The sequence below is a fragment of the Callospermophilus lateralis genome, chromosome 15, assembly GCF_048772815.1.
Source record: "Callospermophilus lateralis isolate mCalLat2 chromosome 15, mCalLat2.hap1, whole genome shotgun sequence".
NCBI classification, from domain to species: Eukaryota; Metazoa; Chordata; class Mammalia; order Rodentia; family Sciuridae; genus Callospermophilus; species Callospermophilus lateralis.
In genome coordinates, this window is record NC_135319.1 from 93,017,145 (window position 1) to 93,035,853 (window position 18,709).

At 59.9% G+C, this 18,709-nt stretch overlaps 1 protein-coding gene across 1 annotated transcript in view; it reads right to left on the minus strand.

The window, feature by feature from the left end:
* Positions 1-18,709, minus strand: part of Stk32c (serine/threonine kinase 32C) — a 65,067-nt gene that overhangs the window by 947 nt on the left and 45,411 nt on the right. The window contains exons 3-11 of the mRNA XM_077105395.1: positions 15,590-15,741; positions 11,359-11,532; positions 10,426-10,463; positions 10,240-10,329; positions 9,706-9,809; positions 8,896-9,012; positions 7,667-7,792; positions 7,462-7,593; positions 110-177 (exon numbers count right to left, since the gene is read on the minus strand). Of these exons, the coding sequence (XP_076961510.1) occupies positions 110-177; positions 7,462-7,593; positions 7,667-7,792; positions 8,896-9,012; positions 9,706-9,809; positions 10,240-10,329; positions 10,426-10,463; positions 11,359-11,532; positions 15,590-15,741 (1,001 nt within the window). The remainder of the gene's footprint in view (positions 1-109; positions 178-7,461; positions 7,594-7,666; positions 7,793-8,895; positions 9,013-9,705; positions 9,810-10,239; positions 10,330-10,425; positions 10,464-11,358; positions 11,533-15,589; positions 15,742-18,709) is intronic.

The following is an 18,709-nucleotide window of genomic DNA, read 5'->3' on the forward strand; positions in this document are numbered from 1 at the left end:
AGGAACTCGGTCCCCACCAAGGAACCTGACAGGGGCCTCCACCTCTCCTGCCATGGGCACTGCCCAGCCTCCTCAATGGCACGGGGCTGCTGGTCTCGGCCCCACTCACTTCTCTCTGTTGAAAATCACGAAGTCCTGCTGGATGGCATCGAGGCAGTCCTGCAGGAAGTCGTTCTCCTGTGGACGGAAGCCGCAGGGCGGGCGGTGGGTGCGGCATCCCCAGCACTCCCCAGCAGCTCGGGTGCCGTGGCCCGGGCCCCTGGGGGACGCTTCGCGCTGCAGGGGGCGCTCACACTCCGCAGCAGCAGCCTCACGCAGCCTGAGCCCAGACCGCACCAGAGACTGCTGAGTCCTGGGAGCACCAGGGCCTCAGCCAAGGACGCCTTGCAGAGTCCAGCCAAGGCCCTGCAGGGAAGCTTCCCTGAGCTTGGGCGAGATCACTGACCCTGACCCCCTGTGAAGCCGGCGGGTGGCCCTCACCCTGGGGGAAGGGCAGACCCCTCCCTGGGGAGCGGAGAGGTCATGCCACCCAGCCTCGCTCAGGGTCTGCTGCTGGCCCCTCCAGCAGCATGGCCAGCGGGGCAGTGCTGGGCCTACTCAGGTCAGAGAGGTACTTGCTGAAGACCTTGATACCAGGAGGCCAGGAGAGCAGGCCTGGGAGCTGGCCGGGGGCTGCAGGGGGCTGCAAGTGTCAACTGGTTGTCAGCTGTGTGGCCTGACTGGCTAGGGGCTGGCTAGGGGCAGCTACTGATGAGGACTTTCTCCCACGGCTGGCAATCCGTTTCCTGGCAAAAGCGCGGGATCAGGTCTCCACCTGTGCCGGACAGCTCTTGGAAACCTGGAAGGAGTCATGGCCTGTTCTGCCTGGTCCCTCCTGGTGGTTCCAGGTCACCCTTGAGAGAGTGCTGAAGGGAAGGGTCAGGAGGCTCAACTGACCACGACTCCACGCAGGGACCCAGGATGCGCCCTTCCGGGGTGGTCAGGAATGAGCTGGGGAGGGGCACGGGACAGGAGATGCGGTCACACCTGTGGGGGAGGCCACAGGTCCCAGGGCAGAAGGCAGGCGGCTGCCCTCAACCTGCAGAGCGAGGTGGGCAACTGCACCAACGGGCCACAGGTCGGGGTGGCAGCAGGGTCTGTGGAGATGTGCAACGGGGCCCCGTGTTCCCGGGGGTCAGAGACGAATGCCGTGTCCACCTGCAGGTCCAGGGTGGATGGGCCACCTGGGCGAGGCCAGCCACCTGCCACTTTCCAGATCCTGCCCCACCTCTGACCTGAGCCATGACGGGGAGTGGCGGTCCTGGAGGAAGACCCCTGTCACAGCGACAGCCTGCCTGGGGCACCCCGCCCTCTCCCGGGAGCCATGTCTGTGCCCAGGAGGCTGCGAGCTCGCAGGCCTGGTGGAAGAGGGTCCCAGCACATGCTCAGCTAGAGCCCCTGGCCCGGGCCCAGCAGCCCAGAGACCCACCCGCGCTGTCTCCCAGGGGCTGCAGGCAGCCCTGTCAGCCCCCTGCCCGTGACACAGCTGCCTTCACAGGAGGGAAGTGGGACCATGATGGCGAAGGGTGACGTCTCGGCTACGGAGGTCGTTCTGGAGACCCAGGGTACATACGGTGACAAGTCAGCTGCACTGTGTGCTGAAGTCTGCTGACGGGGGGCCTGGGATCCCACCCCAGCATGCACACACGCCAGGAGACTGAGCAGAGCTGACGGACGGTGAGCTTGGGGTGCAGATTTCTCCACTGGGAGACCTGGGCCGCAAGGTCAACGACCCCCAGCTGTGCCCAGTTCCACATCAGCCATCCCTCCACAGAGCTTAGACAGCCATCCCCGAAACTGCTCCCCGCCCACCGACCCCACCTTTCCAGATCCCACCTCTACCTGGACGGGAGCAAAGTGGGTGTCAGCAGTGACAGATAAGACTGCTGGTCTTGGTTCTGTCTGTCCACCTTAGGGCAAGAGGGTGGTGGCCCATCATGGCCCTCCATGAACCAGATGGCTGAGGGCCATGAGGGGGACCCTGTGTAGCTGCACCTGCAGTGGCTGACCCAGGGCAGACCCACCAGCAGAGATGGCCAGGGACTGCACCTGTGGCCACCGTGAGGCGGGGCACCGTTTCCTGCACAGCCAGCCAGGGGCAGGGACACGGGCATTCGCCCAAGGACAACAGTGTGCTTCCGGATTCTTGCCCCTGTTCTGTCACCAAGTAGCCAGAACCTCAGTCACCAGATGGTGCTCCCCCTTCATACCCCTGGTGGCACCGCGTTCACTCTGCCGGGTAGGAGGAAGCGGCAGGTCCCGGTGCGCTTGTCAGTCAGCGCCCCAGAGCGTGGGAGACAAGTCCTCTGACACGTAGGCGCAGGTCCCATTGCCAGGACTCTTAGGGACCCAGTGATGAGGTCTTAGGGTGTCACTGCTAGTCCTCCTTCCAGCAGGAGAGAAGCAGGCACTGTGGCAGGTGTCTCGGAGCCTGGGAAGCAGCTGACCTTCCCCAGTCCTGAGCCACGTCTCCTGAGCGCGTGGCTGGACACCTGGGTGGTACGCGTGAGCCCTGCAGTTGCTCAGCCCAGTCCCCCCGGGGTCTCTGCCAGTCTCGGGGGTCCTCAGCAGTATGTGCGGCAGGTGCAGACTGCTGGGCTGAAGGCCGGGGTGCTCTGCTCACCTAGAGCCCTCTCCTCTCTGTGAAGTGCTGCCTCAGAGCACCCTGCGGGCAACCGGGGTGGCTGCCAGAGGAGGCACCGTCCTGACTGGGGACTGGCCTTCATCATCAAGAAGGTGGGCTTCTGCCCCGGGAAGTCCAGGCCCCTTGCTGTGTTGCACCCCCAGCCTCATTTTGATGACAAGTGCCCAGGTGCACCAAGTCTGCTCTGAGAAAGCCAGGCACGCAGAGGTCAGGCCCCTCTGGGCGAGGTCTAAGGTGTGGTGCGGGGCAGGAAGGAGCCAGCGAGATGCTGACACCGAGGGAGGCATGACCAGGGGGAAGAACCAGGGCGCGGGAGCAGGGCCAGCCGCAGGGCCAGCCGCTCTGCCCTGAGTGCAGGCCCTGCGGGGGCGGGGGCGGGGGCGGGGGCGGGGGCGGGGCCCACCCACTGGACCTGCACACCCAAGCTCTCCAGGGGAGAGAGGGCCCCAGGAACCCAAGAGATGCTCCCCGAAGGCTCCTAGAACAGGTGGCTCTGAGTGGTGACGGTGGGCTGTTGCAAACACTCAGCCACCAGGAGCCCTGTCTACACAGCACTCCTCTCAGGAGGCTCCAGGCCCACTTGACTGCAGCCTGTGCAGCGTCTTCCTGGCAGGTTCTGCAGGGCCTCTCCTGAGTGCCCACACCTGTGCCTTCTTCACCGACCAGCTGGAGAGCCCTTTGCCAACACACACAGGGCTGGAGGGCCCCTAACAAGTGGCTGGCCAGTGTAGGGCTGAGGACAACCAGGTCCCCAGAGCAGGCCACCTCTGCATCACATCCACACCCAGAGGCCGCAGCAGGCTAGGCTGAGGCCACTCTCTTCAGGACTCCACCTGGCGTCCACCCCTCGCCAGTTTCTCCCATTCCTTGAGCGACAGCTGCTGGAGCCCCTCCCGAGTGGTACACATGCACACAGATCCTCATGCTGTGCACATCTGTGGAGCCCCGTCCATGCCGAGACTCAGTAGAGACCCCAGATGTTACCTGTGCTACTAGACAGGCTGTGGCCCCTAATTCTGTAACAGACTTGCTAAGAAGCTCAGAGGAAGCTTCCATACCTCTCAGGATGTGCTGGAAACGCCAGGGACCAGAACAGGCTATTAATCTTGAAAAAAAACAAAGGCGGAGAGTGGCTTCCCAATTCAGCACTGAGTCCACAGGCGCCGTGATCTAGACGGGTGTGCAGGCACGAGGGGACATGCAGACCAACAGGGCAGAGCTGCGTGTCCGCAGGCAAACCTGCCCTTACAGTCAGCTGGCCTCTGGACACACTGCCAAGCAGCTCAGTGGGCAGAACCGCCTGTCAGCAAGTGGGGCTGGGTGGCTGGAAGTCCTCGGGCACAGGGACACCACAGGACCTCACCGGGCACCACACACGACAACCAGCTCAAAATGGGCTTGGGAGGAGACAGGGAAGGAAATTGTCGTGACTTTAGGTGATGCTTCCTCGATGTGGCAAAGCACAGGAAAAAAAAAAGACACGGGACAACAGACAGCAGCAGAATGGAAAAGAGTCCTGCCTAGTGACGCCATCAGAAGAGGGCCGCAGAGCCGAGCGGCAGACTGCAGATCCCCCCACAAGACATCAAGAACGTTAAGTGAACCACCCTGCAAAGAAACGGGTAAACAGCCTGCGGCTCTGCCTCTCCCACACTCACAGCTGGAGAAGGATGAGCAGATGCAAGAGCCACGACTCTTCGTGGGCCCACCAGAGAGGGGACGAAGGGCTGTCACTACCCAGATCCAGAGCTGAACCAAGCCCCAACAATGGCTCAGAATTTTCGAAAATTAGTGAGACACCAAACCATGGATTCAAGAAGCTCAGAGAGCACCGTGCGGGATGAGCCTGAGCCTGCCCACGCCTGGCCCAGCACATTCACCTGCAGAGGGCCACTGAGAACAGTCCTGAGAGAAGCTGGGGGAGATCTGCCTAATGCAAAGCAAAGAGCTGCGGAAGCCTTCTTGTCGTAGATTATGCAAGAAAGAAGAGCGTGGAGAGGCTCCAAGCATCCAAAGAAAACGCACTGGCCTGGAATCCTGAATCCAGGGACGTCACCCTTCAAACGCGAAGGAAAGTGAGACTTTCTCAGAGCACCAACGGAGAGCATCTATCCTTAGGAACGTGGGGAGTTCCCCAGGGGGCACGTAGGCAGGCCAGAGGTGGTCCACACCAGAAAGGCAGCCTCAGGGAGGCACAGAGGGAAGGCAAGACCTTCTGTTTCCCTTCCTAAGCCATCTGAAAGAACACTATTAAGACAACAATGTGACAGTACATGGCAGCAATGTCACCAGGATGGAGAAGCAGACCGGAGGCACGTCCACAGGTGAGAACGGTGCTTCTTGGAGGCTGAAGGGAGCTAACGGTGCTTTGCAAATTCTGCAACCACTACCACATTTGTAAAAGAAGCAAACCGACGCCCTAAGGGAGAAGGTGAAGCAGAATCATGTAAAGTGCCTCACGAAAACCAGAGAGGGCAGACCGAGAGGGACAAGGGGGGACAAACACAAGAAAGCCACGGGCCACAGAAAGAAACACGGCAGGCAGGAGTTCAGCGCTCCGCACGTCCCGCTGTGAGTGGTCGGAAATACACCAGGTAAGAGGAGCCGTCGGATGACCTCCAGGAGAAAACCCTCTAAAGGAACCCGGAGATGCCTCCTGGAGGAACGTCCAGGGACACCGGAGAAGACGCTGCTCACTGCTGGTTGGGGACGCAGGTCTGACCAGCCACCACCCACTGCCAGCGCCAGGCACCACTCATAAAGCGACGACCCAGAGGACCCAGAGCAGGGTGAGGAGTGGAGCCCTCGCGCTGCCACCAGGAGTCAAACGGTGCAGCCGTGGGGCGGCGTGGTGGTTCCTGAGACCTGAGGCACGGCAGTGTCGGGTGGCCCGACAGCGTCACTCCTGGGCACAACCCGGGAAAGCGAGCGCTCGAGCCCACGCGAGGACTTGCACACGTGTGTTCAGAGCAGCACGGTTCACAGGGGCCCAGCCACTGGAACCCCTGGACACCCACCAGCGGCCGAACGGGCACATGAACTGCGACCCACCCACAGATAAGATGTGACGTCCAGCAACAGAGAGATGCAGACTGACGTGTGGAAAAGCGTGGCTGAACTGAGGTCTCCGTGCCATGTGAAAAACGCTGACCTCGAAAGACCACGGGCTGCCCAGGTTCACGAGAGCAACTCACTAGAGGCAGAGAGCAGCCTGGGGACACCAGGCCCTGCAAGGGGAGGCACTGGGAGGCACTCTGTCTTGTGGAGAAGTTCTGACACCTGCTGAGTGGTGGGCAGACCCCAAGAAAACACAGCCACCACGGAACTGGACACGCCAGCGGGTGGACTGTGTGGTGTGTGAGCTGCATCAAAGGAAAACTGCCAAGTAACACCGCCCAGGCTCGAGGTTCTTGATCTTCCCAAACAGCACTGGGTCCCCTCAGTGGCACCTCTCAGCACCGTCCACCCTCCAGCCACACTCCCACAATGGACCCTGCACAAGGCCCAGCCCCCACCACCTGTTCCCTTCCACAGCATCTGCCCGAGGTTGGTGTGGCCCTCTGGACTCTGCACACTGCCCGCCCTGGCTCCTCATGAAGCCCCGTCCACCTGGGGCAGCTCCCGCACCCCAAGGCCTTGACCTGGAGGTGCCCTCCTAAGTGGAGCCTGACCATTCCAAGGGAGAACCTCCTACCACCTGGTGACTAGCGCCTCACCTGCAACTCCAGGGCGCCATCAGCAGGACAGGGGGACGGAGGATGGGCCAGTGTTCCGTGAAAAACTTCAGCACCCCAGAGATGACGCCAGCCCCGCACCCCATGCCAGTCATGCCCATCTTCTACCCAGGACAAGGGGCTCGCCAGGCCTGGGCCACCCCTGAGTGTCCCCCCAGGCTCACACAGACTCAGGGGCAGGAGGACAGTGACTGCCTCCACCGTCACCTGATTCCAACTCACAGCCACAGTTGCTCTTCGTGCACACAAGCTCTACCCCGGGTTACGGGCTGAACTGTGCCCCCCCCCACACCCCCCCCACACCCCCCCCCCCCCGCAACAAGAAACCTGTTCCTGACCTAACCCTGCCACCTATGAAGGTGACTTAACTCAGACACAGGTGTCCACAGGTGTCCACCCAGGATGAGGGCATGGCAGGGTACAGTGGGCCCTAAATACAACTGGGTCCTTGTAGGGACGGAGGCCATGTGGCAATGGGGGCAGACTGTGGTGTTCGTCCCCCAGCCCAGGAAGGCTCGGGATTGACAGCCACCCGGGGAGCCGCGAGGGCAGGAAAGGGCTTCCTCCCCCGGCACAGCTTTGCCCACACCCTGATTTTGGACTTGGGTCTCCAGAACCATGAAACAAAATGCCGTTGTCGTCTCAGCCACTGGGGTGTGGTCATTTGGCATGTCATGGCAGCCCCAGACACTAACGCACCGGGCACGGACGCGCCTGGACACCACCGTGCCTGGTCAGCAAGGCGCCTGGGCATGGTGTGGAGGACTTCCCGCGCATGTCCCACAATGCTTACAGCCAGCACTGACAGTGGTCACTGCGTGGCCCATTTCAGAAGGAGCAAGGGGCTCAGGAAAGCTTTGTGAATGGGGGGACAGGGTGCTGGGAGGCTGAAGGAGGGCCTCAGGCCTTCTCAGGTCTGCAGAAGGACCCCCCACTGGACCTGCCGGATGCGTGTCCCATCCTGATGCCTGCAGAACAGGTGCAGGGAGCTCTGCATGCCGTGCACGGGCAGTGGAGGGACCCCGAGGCGAGCCCGCCACTCACTGACTGGGAGCTGTCCCTGCTGCCGTCTCGAGACCTGTTCTTGGCCAGCCGCTTCTTCTTCTTGTGCAGGGGCCGCGACTCCAGGATCATCTCCTCCAGCTCAAAGGTGGGGTCGCAGTGCAGGCGGCCCTTCTGTGGAGGGACGGGGCACTGAGCCTGGCCCTCCGCCTGGCCCTGGAGCCCCTCTGAGCACAGGCTTGCTTACGTTGGGCACGAATCCCGGCTCCACCTTCTTCTCACTCAGGTCATCCCACAGCACGTTGGCCAGCGACGGGGCTGCCTGCATGTCCTGGAGGCTGGAGAACCGGTGCTCGGGGTTGACGGTGAGAAGCTGCAATGAGGCTCCCGTCAGAGGGCAGCCCGCCAGCCAGGACCCAGAGCCAACCCCACCAAGGAGGGGCCACCTGTCCCAAGCCAGGGTCCTGGGAGGGGTGGGGGGTGCCTGCCAGGTCTGACTTCAGAAATCCAAATCTCAAGGGGCACACAGGAAAGGTGGCACTGATTTCAGGAAAAGAATCATGGTCAGCAAAGCACTGTGGTCCAAGGCACAATGGCACCCCAGGACAGGACCTTCAGGGGCATGCTGACAGGACACCAGCAGGTGGCAGCAGAGGCCCAGCTAACGCTCTCCCTTCAACTGCAGGTACCAGGTGGACAATCACTAATGCAACCACTCCCACCTGTGCACACTCTCCAAGCCCCAAGGGGCCAGGGCAGCAGGGTTCTGACAGCTAGGCGCCTCCAGCCCAGCCAGGAGCCAGACAGGTCTTGTGAGAAGGCCTCTTTCCACACCCTGTCCTGACCTGGGTTAGGCTCTGACTCTGCTCTTTTTGGAAGCACCAGCCATTTAAAGAATGGTTCTCTGAGCGAGGAACAGCTCCTAGTCCAGCCTGGTCCATGGGGGTAGGTACTACTGAGGCCACAGCATGGCCCTGTGTCCCTGCAGGCTGACATCCCCTCTGCTGCTTAGACAGAGCTCAGCCCTGAGAGGTGCACAGGTGACCTGGAGTCTTCTCGGTTTGCTCCTTGGGAGGGGCGGTCCAGGCCATGTGCACTGCCAAGGGGACAAGCAGGGGCACAGGAGGCCAGAGTGCAGTGTGGATGGCCCGACACCCGAGTTCTCAGCCTGTGAAGTGGGTGTGGTGACCAGTGGCCCCGGCGCCCAGGCTCCCCGCGAGGATCTGACAAGCAAGGTGCCCAGTGCCTCGGCCCAGGGCCAGTGCCCCTGAGCTGCTGTGAAGACACAGCTGTTACCGGATCTCAAAACACACAACCAGGAAACAGCCTGGCTTTCCTGAGCTGGGACCTAAGAGCCACCACGGAGGCCAGGGCACAGTGCTGGTGGTGGGGTCTGTGCCCTGGGGAGGAGTGCTGCCCGAGCTCAGAGGGTGTGGAGGGGCGCATCCTCGTGGATGCAGAGGAGGTGGGGCTCACCTTCCGAAGCAGGGCCACCATCTCCTTGGACCAGGTGGGTGCGTACTGGACACTCACGGTGCTGAACAGCTGCACCAGCGACTCCACGGCGTTGCTCGAGTGGATGTCATAGGGCCGCTGTGGGCAGGAGGCACTGCGCCAGGTGTGCTCACCCCAGGACACCCAGGACAGTGCCAGGCACCAGTGCCAGCACCCCAGAGCCCCACCCCCAGCATCCCAGAGCCCCACCCCCAGCCCAGATGCCTGCAAAGCCTGGGCATGGCTTCCACTTTCAGAGCCGGGACAGGAGCCTACGTCTGGGTGAACCCTGCATCCCAGCCCCAAAGCCCACCTGGACAGGAAGCGCCTCCCCCCAGAGGGCTTCAAGGGCCAGGAGGGGCTGCTTCCTCAAGGTGGGTCCCATGGGGTGGCTGAGCAAGTATGGTGCCCCTGAGAGGGGCTGGAGAGGGCAGTTCAAGGCCCAGGGCCGCAGCAGCCTCCAGGCCCCAGGCTGGCCGTGGTCCCGGGAGGAGCACAGGGCCCAACAGGAGCCTTGCTTGCAGTGAGTTCCGAGGAGGCAGCCCCTGCTGGACGCTCTGTCCTGTCCCCTGGCAGGGGCCGAATGCAGGCCCACTCACCATCCCTGGGAAACCCTGAGACTGGCTCCCTCCTTCTCTGGCTCAGGCATAGATCATCAACCAGGCCCTTCGCCACATGTGAATTCTCGCCGGGGACTGGGGCAGCCTCGTCGCTCCCTGACTCTTGGGGCACCCCATGGCAGGGAGCAGCCAGCTGGGGACAGGGGCCAAGCAGTGGCACAGGGCTCCGTACCCATCCTCGCAGCAGCTCGTAGGCCATCACCCCCACCGACCACCAGTCCACCTCGAAGGAATAGCCAGTCCCACCATTGACGAAGGAGTGGAAGATCTCCGGAGCTTTCCGACAGAGAGGGAGAGAACAGCTGAGCTGTTGAGGGGTGGCACCCTGACACTTGGGCACCTCACAGGCCTCAAGAACAGGCTGTGTCCAGGGGTGAACAGGAAGGCCCGCCCCAGTGGTCCCTGCCCCTTCCCCGGGGACAGCAGCTCCCTTCTGCCTCAGCCCAGCGCGGCTGGGTCAGCCCACCCAGCTCCCTCCAGGGCCCACCCCAGGTGTGACAGGAGCCATCTTGTCCTCATGTTCCACTGCTGTCCTGCACCCCTCAAACCCCTCTGCACCAGCCATGGGGACATCTGACAGGCTGCCCTGTCACCACGCTGGGACTTTAGGGCCAGGGCACAAGCCCAGTCCTGCAGGCCAACAGGTGGGAGTGAGGACTGGGGCCAGGGGCAGGGCTCGACTTGGGGCTGAGCTGCCTGGGCTTACCCATGTAGGGCTTGGTGCCAGCTAAGGCCGTCGCCCTCTCGCCATCCTTTATGATGGTGGCGATATTGAAGTCGGTCAGGTGTGCGTGCCCTGCAAGAAGTGCCCCCGTGTGACTGCCCAGGACTGGGGGCCTGTCCTTATGGGCGGGACAGCACCTCCCTCCGCCATCCCAGGCTCCCAGCTCACCTTGCTCATCCAGCAGGATGTTGTCAGGCTTAACGTCTCTGGAAGGACAGAGATGGGGCAAGTCCTGAGCCCAGACCACTTCTGCCCCTGGCAGAGCCCAGGGCAGCGGATTGGCTTGGTCCTTGGGGAAACACTAGGGCCTAAGGGCTCTGGTGAGGGGAGCAGAGAGGCCCCCTTCTGGCAAGGAAGTGCTGTAGGGGAGCCACCAGCACCTGGCCCTCTAGTCTAGACAGGACAAGCCCGCAGCCTGAAGCCCATGATCCCAGGCTGGCCCCCTGGAGCCCCAGGGCTACACAGAAGTGCTGGATCAGGTCTCTCTCTCCCACATTTGGCCTCGGGCCTCACCCCGCCCTGATTTCCAGGCACACAGTGATTTTGGGGTGCCTGGTGATCGTGGGGTGCCTGAATCATGACACACAGTGGCACTGCCGAGGGCAGAGAGGCAGAGATCAGGGCTGCGTTTATACTCCACCAAAGATCTTTTCATTCTGCTCTGTGACTGCCTTTATTTCACCTGTGTTGAGTCAATGTCAGAATGGACGTGAATTCCCCAGGACATGGTAGAGGGGCCAGTGGGCATCTGCTAGGCCATGGCAGGATGCCTGTAGTTAAACAGACCAGTGATGGCCACCACAATGTGGCAGGTCTATGGCCCATCTGTGAGGACTAATGGTCTTCTGTGTCCAGCCTCAAGTGGACCTGCTTGCACAGGGTCCACCCCCAGGTGCTCAGCAGCAGCAGCACAACAAGGAGATGAGCTTGAAGATGGCACCGAGGGGCTCAGACACAATCGCTGGGGACAGGTCCTCAGACAAGGGTAGGCAGAGGAGCTAGACCAGTCCTGCTGGAGTGCTGACGCCCCGGGCGGCCCGAGCCAAGGCTGCTGGCAGCCCCACCTAACCGAGGAGGGCCCACCCCATCAGGCACACGCACCTGTGGATGATGTGCTGACTGCGCAGGTAGTCAAGGGCCAGCGCCATCTCACACACATACAGCTTCACCGTGTCCTCAGAGAACTGGACGTTCTGCTGCAGGTGGTAGCGCAGGTCCCCACCTAGAAGCAGGTCCACCACCATGAACATGTCCTCCTCATCCTGGAAGGAGTACCTGTGGCAGGAGGGAGGACTTGGCATGTGCCTGGCTGGGGAGCAGAGTCGCGCCTACTGCCTCACCCGACATGCACACCCTGAGGACCACAGCCCTACACCACTGCCACCGTCACCAGTCCTGCCAAGGGCAATGAATCTGCCCCTGCTCAGAGCTGCTCTGAGCTGAGATCCTGGGGAAAGGCAGAACAGCCTGTCCTGGAGGTGGCCCAGCAAGGGCCCAGAAATGTCTCTAAGTGACAAAGGGAGAGCAGAAACACAGGGTCTGTCCCTGGGTTATTTCAGGCTGCCCTGGTTTATTTTGTAAAATCGAGATAGAAACATCTGCCTTGGAGGGCTGTTAAAGAAGAAATGAGAGAGTGCCGGTGAATGCTTGGTGTGGTGCTGAGGGAAGGACTGCATTTAATCACTGCTACCATGGTGAGGGTGATGGTGATGGTGATGATGATGAGGGTGGTGATGTGATGTGATGGTGATGACGGTGGTAATAATGGGATGGTGGTGATGGTGATGCTAATGGTGATGGTGGTGATGGTGGTGGTGGTGATGGTGGTGATGGTGGTGATGATGGTAATGATAATAGTGACAGTGGTGATGGCAATGGCAATGGTGATGGTAATGATGATGGTGGTGATGGTGATGATAATGTGATGGTGGTGATGGTGATGGTGGTGATGGTGGTGATGATGGTGGTGATTGTGGTGATGGTAATGATAATGGTGATGGTGATGATAATGGCAATGTTGGTGATAATGGTGATGGTGATGGTGTAATGGTGATGGTGATGATGTGATGGTGATGATGGTGATGATAATAGTGATGGTGATGATGGCAATGATGATGGTGGTGATGGTGGTGATGATGGTGGTGATTGTGGTGATGGTAATGATAATGGTGATGGTGATGATAATGGCGATGTTGGTGATAATGGTGATGGTGATGGTGTAATGGTGATGGTGGTGATGGTGGTGATGATGGTAATGATAATAGTGACAGTGGTGATGGCAATGGCAATGGTGATGGTAATGATGATGGTGGTGATGGTGATGATAATGTGATGGTGGTGATGGTGATGGTAGTGATAGTGGTGATGATGGTGGTGATTGTGGTGATGGTGATGATAATGGTGATGGTGATGGTGTAATGGTGATGGTGTAATGGTGATGGTGATGATGTGATGGTGATGATGGTGATGATAATAGTGATGGTGATGATGGCAATGATGATGGTGGTGATGGTGGTGATGATGGTGGTGATTGTGGTGATGGTAATGATAATGGTGATGGTGATGATAATGGCGATGTTGGTGATAATGGTGATGGTGATGGTGTAATGGTGATGGTGATGATGTGATGGTGATGATGGTGATGATAATAGTGATGGTGATGATGGCAATGATGATGGTGGTGATGGCGATGGTGGCGATGGCGATGGTGGTGATGGTGGCGATAATGGTGGTGGTGATGATGGTGGTGATTGTGGCGATAGTATGATGGTGATGGTATGGTGGTGATGGTGGCGATGGCAATGGCAATGGTGTTGAGGGTGATGGTATGATAGTGATGGTGGTGATGGTGATGATGGTGGTGATGGTGATGATGATGGTAATGGTGTTGATGGTATGATGGCAACGGTGGTGATGGTGATGGTATGATAGTGATGGTGGTGATGGTGGTGGTGATAATAGTGATGGTGGTGATGGCAATGGCGATGGCAATGGTGATTATGGTGGTAATGGCGATGGTGGTGATGGTGATAGTAGTGATGGTGGTGATAGTGATAATGGTGGTGATGATGATGGTGGTGATGGTGATGGTGATGGTGGTGATGGTGATGGTGATGGTGGTGATGGTGATGTGGTGATGGTGATGATGGTATGATGGTGATGGTGGTGATGGCGATAGTGGTGATGGTGGTGATGGTGGTGATGGTATGATGGCGATGGAGGTGATGGTGATGGTGGTGATGATGGTATGATGGTGATGGTGATAGTGGTGATGGTGGTGATGGTATGATGGCGATGATGGTATGATAGCGATGGTGGTGAGGCGATGGTGGTGATGGCGATGGTGGTGATGGTGATGGTGATAGTGGTGATGGTATGATGGTGATGGTGGTGATGGTGGTGATGGTGGTAATGGTGATGATGGTATGATGGTGATGGTGGTGAGGGTGGTGATGGTGATGATGGTGGTGATGGTATGATGGTGATGGTGGTGATGGTGGTGATGGTGATGATGGTGGTGATGGTGATGGCGATGGTGGTGATGATGATGGTGGTAGCTAAGCAACACTTTACAGTCCTCCTTCTGCTTTGTAATTTCTTTTGAGAGCTCTCAGATGTAACATTTAAAGAACTGGATTTTTCAAGAAGAAAGTCACAAGGAACTCATTTTTCATGCCTTGTCCCTCTACTGCCCTCCATAAGCCATCCTGTCTTCATCCTCAGTGGAGGGTGACCTCAAGGAGGTGGTACAGATTGGAGCTTAGGGAAGAGAGCCACAGAACAATGGGATCAGGACATTAGGCTACAAAAAGGGCCTAGGGTCCTAGAAAGCCGTGAATAAGAGCCTGTAGCCCCAACTGGAGGCTAGGCCATGATGCTCCTGCCCGTGTGGCCCTGTGATAGTGGGCCACCCCAGCAGCTGGCAGTGGGCTGGGAGTTGTGCAGCTGGAGTGAAGACATGTGGAAGCCTAGGGTGACTGGAGGCCTCCAGCTGGAGCTCCGCCCACACAGACTGGAGCTCCGCCCATACAGATGCTCCAGAAGGCAGCACAGCACCACTCCACCCCCTTTGCACAGGTGAGCAGAACAGGGAGGTTAGATGTGTTGTCCTTGGCAGGGGGAGGAGGATCCAACCCAGCAGCCTGTGCTCCTGACCACTAGGCAACACTGCTCTCAGAGATGGAGGGCCCCAAGGCCACAGAGGAGGGAGATCTGAGGTCCTTCCCTTCACAAGAAGTCCTCCGTGGCCACAGGCGAAGGGCAGGCTTAACGGCACTTGGTGCTTGTGTCCCCTACCTTTAGGCCTGAGGCCCTGGGATGCTGAAACAGGACAGACCACGACCACAAGGAGTGGACAGGCCCACCAGCCCCTCTCCTGCCTGGAAACCAGCCTGGGGGCTGGGCGAGTGAGGACAGTGGCCACACACAGCAGGGGCTGGGGCTGCCACACAGGAGGGGGGCAAAGAGCTTCTCTGCTCTGTCCTCTAGGCCTGGGCAGCCTGGGGCCTGAGGTCAGCACTCCATCTCCCCCAGCTGCCTGTCCAGGCACTCACCCCTGTCACCATGGAGCAGAGCCTCAAGACCCTGCTCCTGAGCCATGTCGTGCAGCCCACTTTGAAGTCTCTCACCCTACTGTGGGGACCCAGGCAAGCACCTGGTGGGGGAAGTCTGAGCTCTGGCTACTCCCTGAAGAGCTGCCCAGGTCCACCCCAAGAGGAACACACCTGCCCTCCCTCATCCCTAGCACGAGTTGGGCTGCCTCTCCCTCTAAGTGGCCTATGGGAGAGGGGCTCCTAAACCTTCCAGAGGCTGCTTGGCCAGGGCTCCCCCATGTGCTCCATGGACTGTCTGCACCTATATGAAAGAGCATCACAGAGCAGAACCCACCATGGAGAGGAGCCCTGGGTCAGGGAGGACCCCTGCACTGGGGGGAGAGAGGAGGGTGAAACTCCCCAGGGCCTGCAGGTTCCTGTGCCTCCTGGGGCTGGTTTGCAAGAAACTCAAGGTCAACCCCTAACACCAGGGGAGGCCCTGACGCCAGGCCCCACTTCAGTGCGAGACACCCATGGGAAGCACACCTCCACTGTTGGAAGCTCTGGGCTTCCAGCAGGCCCAGTGGAGATGCTGCATTGGCCTCAGTGTGCCCAGGCCCCTGGCCTCCCACTGGCCCTGGGCAGAGGAAGGCGAGATGGTTGGGAGGGGAGGTATGAAGGATCCCAGAGGCTCAAGGCCAGGGAGCAGCAGGGAGGGCAGTCTGCAGAAGAGGATGTGGACGGGATCCAGCCCTGGCAGTCCCTCTGCCCAGGCGGCCCTGCAGGCCCTGGGAGCTCACCAGAGGTTCACCAGGAAGACGTGCTCGATCTCCTGCAGGATCTCCAGCTCCCGGAAGACGTTGCGCACCTCGTCGCGCTCGATGCACTGCTGCTTGTTCATGTACTTCATGGCGTACATCTTCTCCGTGTCCCGCTTCTGCACAATGCACACCTGGCGGGCCAAGCACTACTCAGCACACACCTGGGGCGGAGCTCCGAGCCCCTCCATCCCCAGGACCACTCTGAAAGGACCAGCAGCTCCAGCCATAGTGGGACAGGGCCGTGAACAGGCACTCTGCAGACAGACAGGGTCCCAGGCAAAGAGCAGCTAGGCCTGAGCCCAGGCCTGCAGTGGCCTGGCCCATGGAGGGAGCACTGCACGAGTCCTTACCAGTTATGACCTGGGCAGGGGGCCCCTCCTTCCCGAGCCCCAGTTTCCCTTCCTAGGGCTCAGATCAGCACATGGCTCAGAGGGCTGCTGGGGAGGACGAGAACCCACTCAACAGAGAGCCCCCAGGAAGCCCTCGAAACCCCAGGACCATCAGTCCACCGCGGCAAGAAGCCCTGTGTTGCCTGGGCCCCGCGCAGCCCTCCCAGCATGCTCTCTGGGCACTGAACTGTGGTGTCAGCCAACATGCTGACATCGCTAATGTACTGCTAATTGGCTGCTGGGCAGAGAAGACTGGGGCAGAGAAGTGAGAAGCTGCGTCTCCTGTGGCCAAGGAATATCTGTCAGAATCAAGGACGGGCTCTCCAAAGGGAAACTGGAGTTGAGGCACAGGGTGCTGGCCACAGAACCCACACCCAGACCCTTCCAGGCATGGTGAGCCCTGTGCCATGCACACAGCAGGCCAAGGGCATCTCCACAGGGTGGCTGGGCAGGAGCACCTGCTACACAGCTCTCAAGGACCAGGCCAGCCCTCAGCAGGACAGGCTGTGACAGGCATCTCTACATACAGAAGGCCAAGGGCATCTCCACAGGGTGGCTGGGCAGGAGCACCTGCTACACAGCTCTCAAGGACCAGGCCAGCCCTCAGCAGGACAGGCTGTGACGGGCATCTCTACACACAGCAGGCCAAGCCTGAGAGCACCCAGCGTAGGCTCAAACCACAGGGTGGGCTGTCCATGCAGGTGGCCCAGTGTTGAGAGCCACAGCCCAAGGGGCCCCAGCAAACTTTCAGACTGCCAGCTGATGATTGGCTCACAGCGGCCCCAGCAACATCTAGCTGATTGGCTCCTCTGCGGTGATGCTCATTGGGCTGTTTCCCTGCCCTTTCAGGCCACGGAGCTGCTCATTGGGGGACTTTTTTGGCTCCGCCCACACGACCCAGCCAATCGGCCTCAAGAGCAGGAGGATTGTGGGAGGTGAAGAGGCTGGTGGTTGGGAGTGTGGCTTGTGGGAAGCCGGTGGTGGCAGTTGGGCTCTGAGGGTTTTTCCTGAGGAGCTGTTTTGTTTGGCGTGTGTGGTTCTAAAAATAAAGTTAGTTTCTTTTGACAAGTGGCTCCTGAATTGTGCCCAGCCAGACTGCGGCAGCACTGCACTGGTGCCCAAGTGGCCAGAGCACTTCTGAGGGTCTTCAAGAAGCACGGCCAGGGGAGTCCGGGGAAATGATGAATCTGGAGTTCACAGGGTGCGAGACCCCAGTGCCTCACCCAGAGGCAGACGTCTCAGTGGTGCCCTCCGATCATCTCGGGCCAGAGGAGACCATCTGTGTTCTCCCTCGTGGAAACGCACCCTAGATTCCTGCACTTGAGGATGTTCGTCCCCGTCCTATGCATAGCAACCAGACTGCCCGACACCATGACCCCAGCACCTGCTGGGCACAGGCAGGTAAGTTCCATGAACACTCAGGAAGCACCAAAGTGACATTCATACAGACTTCAGTGATACGGGACAATCTTTATAACGCCAAGCAAGAAAGCTGAGCCGCGGTATCCACCCCACGCTGCAGAGGAACGGAGCTGCTAGGGCTGCTAGGGCAGGAATGGAAGGCAGCCGGTGCCCCCAGGCTGTGGTCTCTCAGGCAGCAGATGCGGCAGTCGCTCCACAGCCCCACCCTGCACCCCGGTGTTGGGTCTGTCTGGGTGACTGCCGGCCTTCAGGGTTTCTGGGCAGTTTCTCTCACCCCTGAGCCTAAACCTCCCTCCTCATCCAGACATGGCTGTGGCTGTGGTTTCCAAGGAACCACACAAACACCAGCACCGGACCCAGAGGCACACTGCAGCCCAGCACAGGCTGAGCTCGAACCCAGACCCACCATGAGGACCTAGAATACCAGGTTTAACTTGCATTTTCCTGTGCCCTGTGTTTTCCCATGACCTCCCAAGGTGATAAGTCACCCAGAAATGCACAGTGACAAAGGAGAAGATGAAAACCAGCGGCACTAGGCAATGACAGACATGTGCTGGACAGTGCAATTGGCCGATGCAAAGCCAGATCATCTGCTATCACACTGGCCCTGGAAACGCTCTTTCTCGGGACTTCTGAGCTATGTTAAGGGCAACTGGATTGTCCCCTCCCCCGGGCCAATATTTGAGGGCCCAGGAAGAAAGCTGCAGGTAGGGCCCTAAAGGGCAAGAGGGCTGTCCAAAGGACTCCTGGCCCAGGTCAGGGGAAGAGCCCAGTGCTGCAGGATCCTTCAACTCTTCCCCACAGGGTTCCCTCAGGGGCTGTCCGCCTGGCCGGGTCCTCTGGGAGCGCTGAGCCGGGGAGGCCCTGACACCAGGCCCCAGGCCGGCATTCCAGCAGGCGGCAGGTCAACACCACTGTCCAGCTGTAGGGCATAGGCAGCCAGCCATTCTCAGAAAACGTGTGGCTTGTGTGGGGACGCTGCCCAGAGGACACTACCTCTTGTGGACTGTCACCTGGAGAATCAGAATGGGCTGACACACAGACCTGGGCTCCAGGTGCTGACAGGAGAGGCCACACAGCGGAGAAGGCGAGGCCACATGCCTCCCAGGGGAAGGGCACACATGCGCTCCCAGGAACAGCAGAGCTCCACAGCGCCCGGCCCTGCCCAGCGCCAGCGCAGGCTGATGGGGACAGAAGGTGCAGACCTGCAAAGGGCCCTGGAGTCCAGCCAGGAGAGCACCTGGACACTGGGGGCTCAGGGCGGCCAAACCTGGAGCGATCCGCCTGT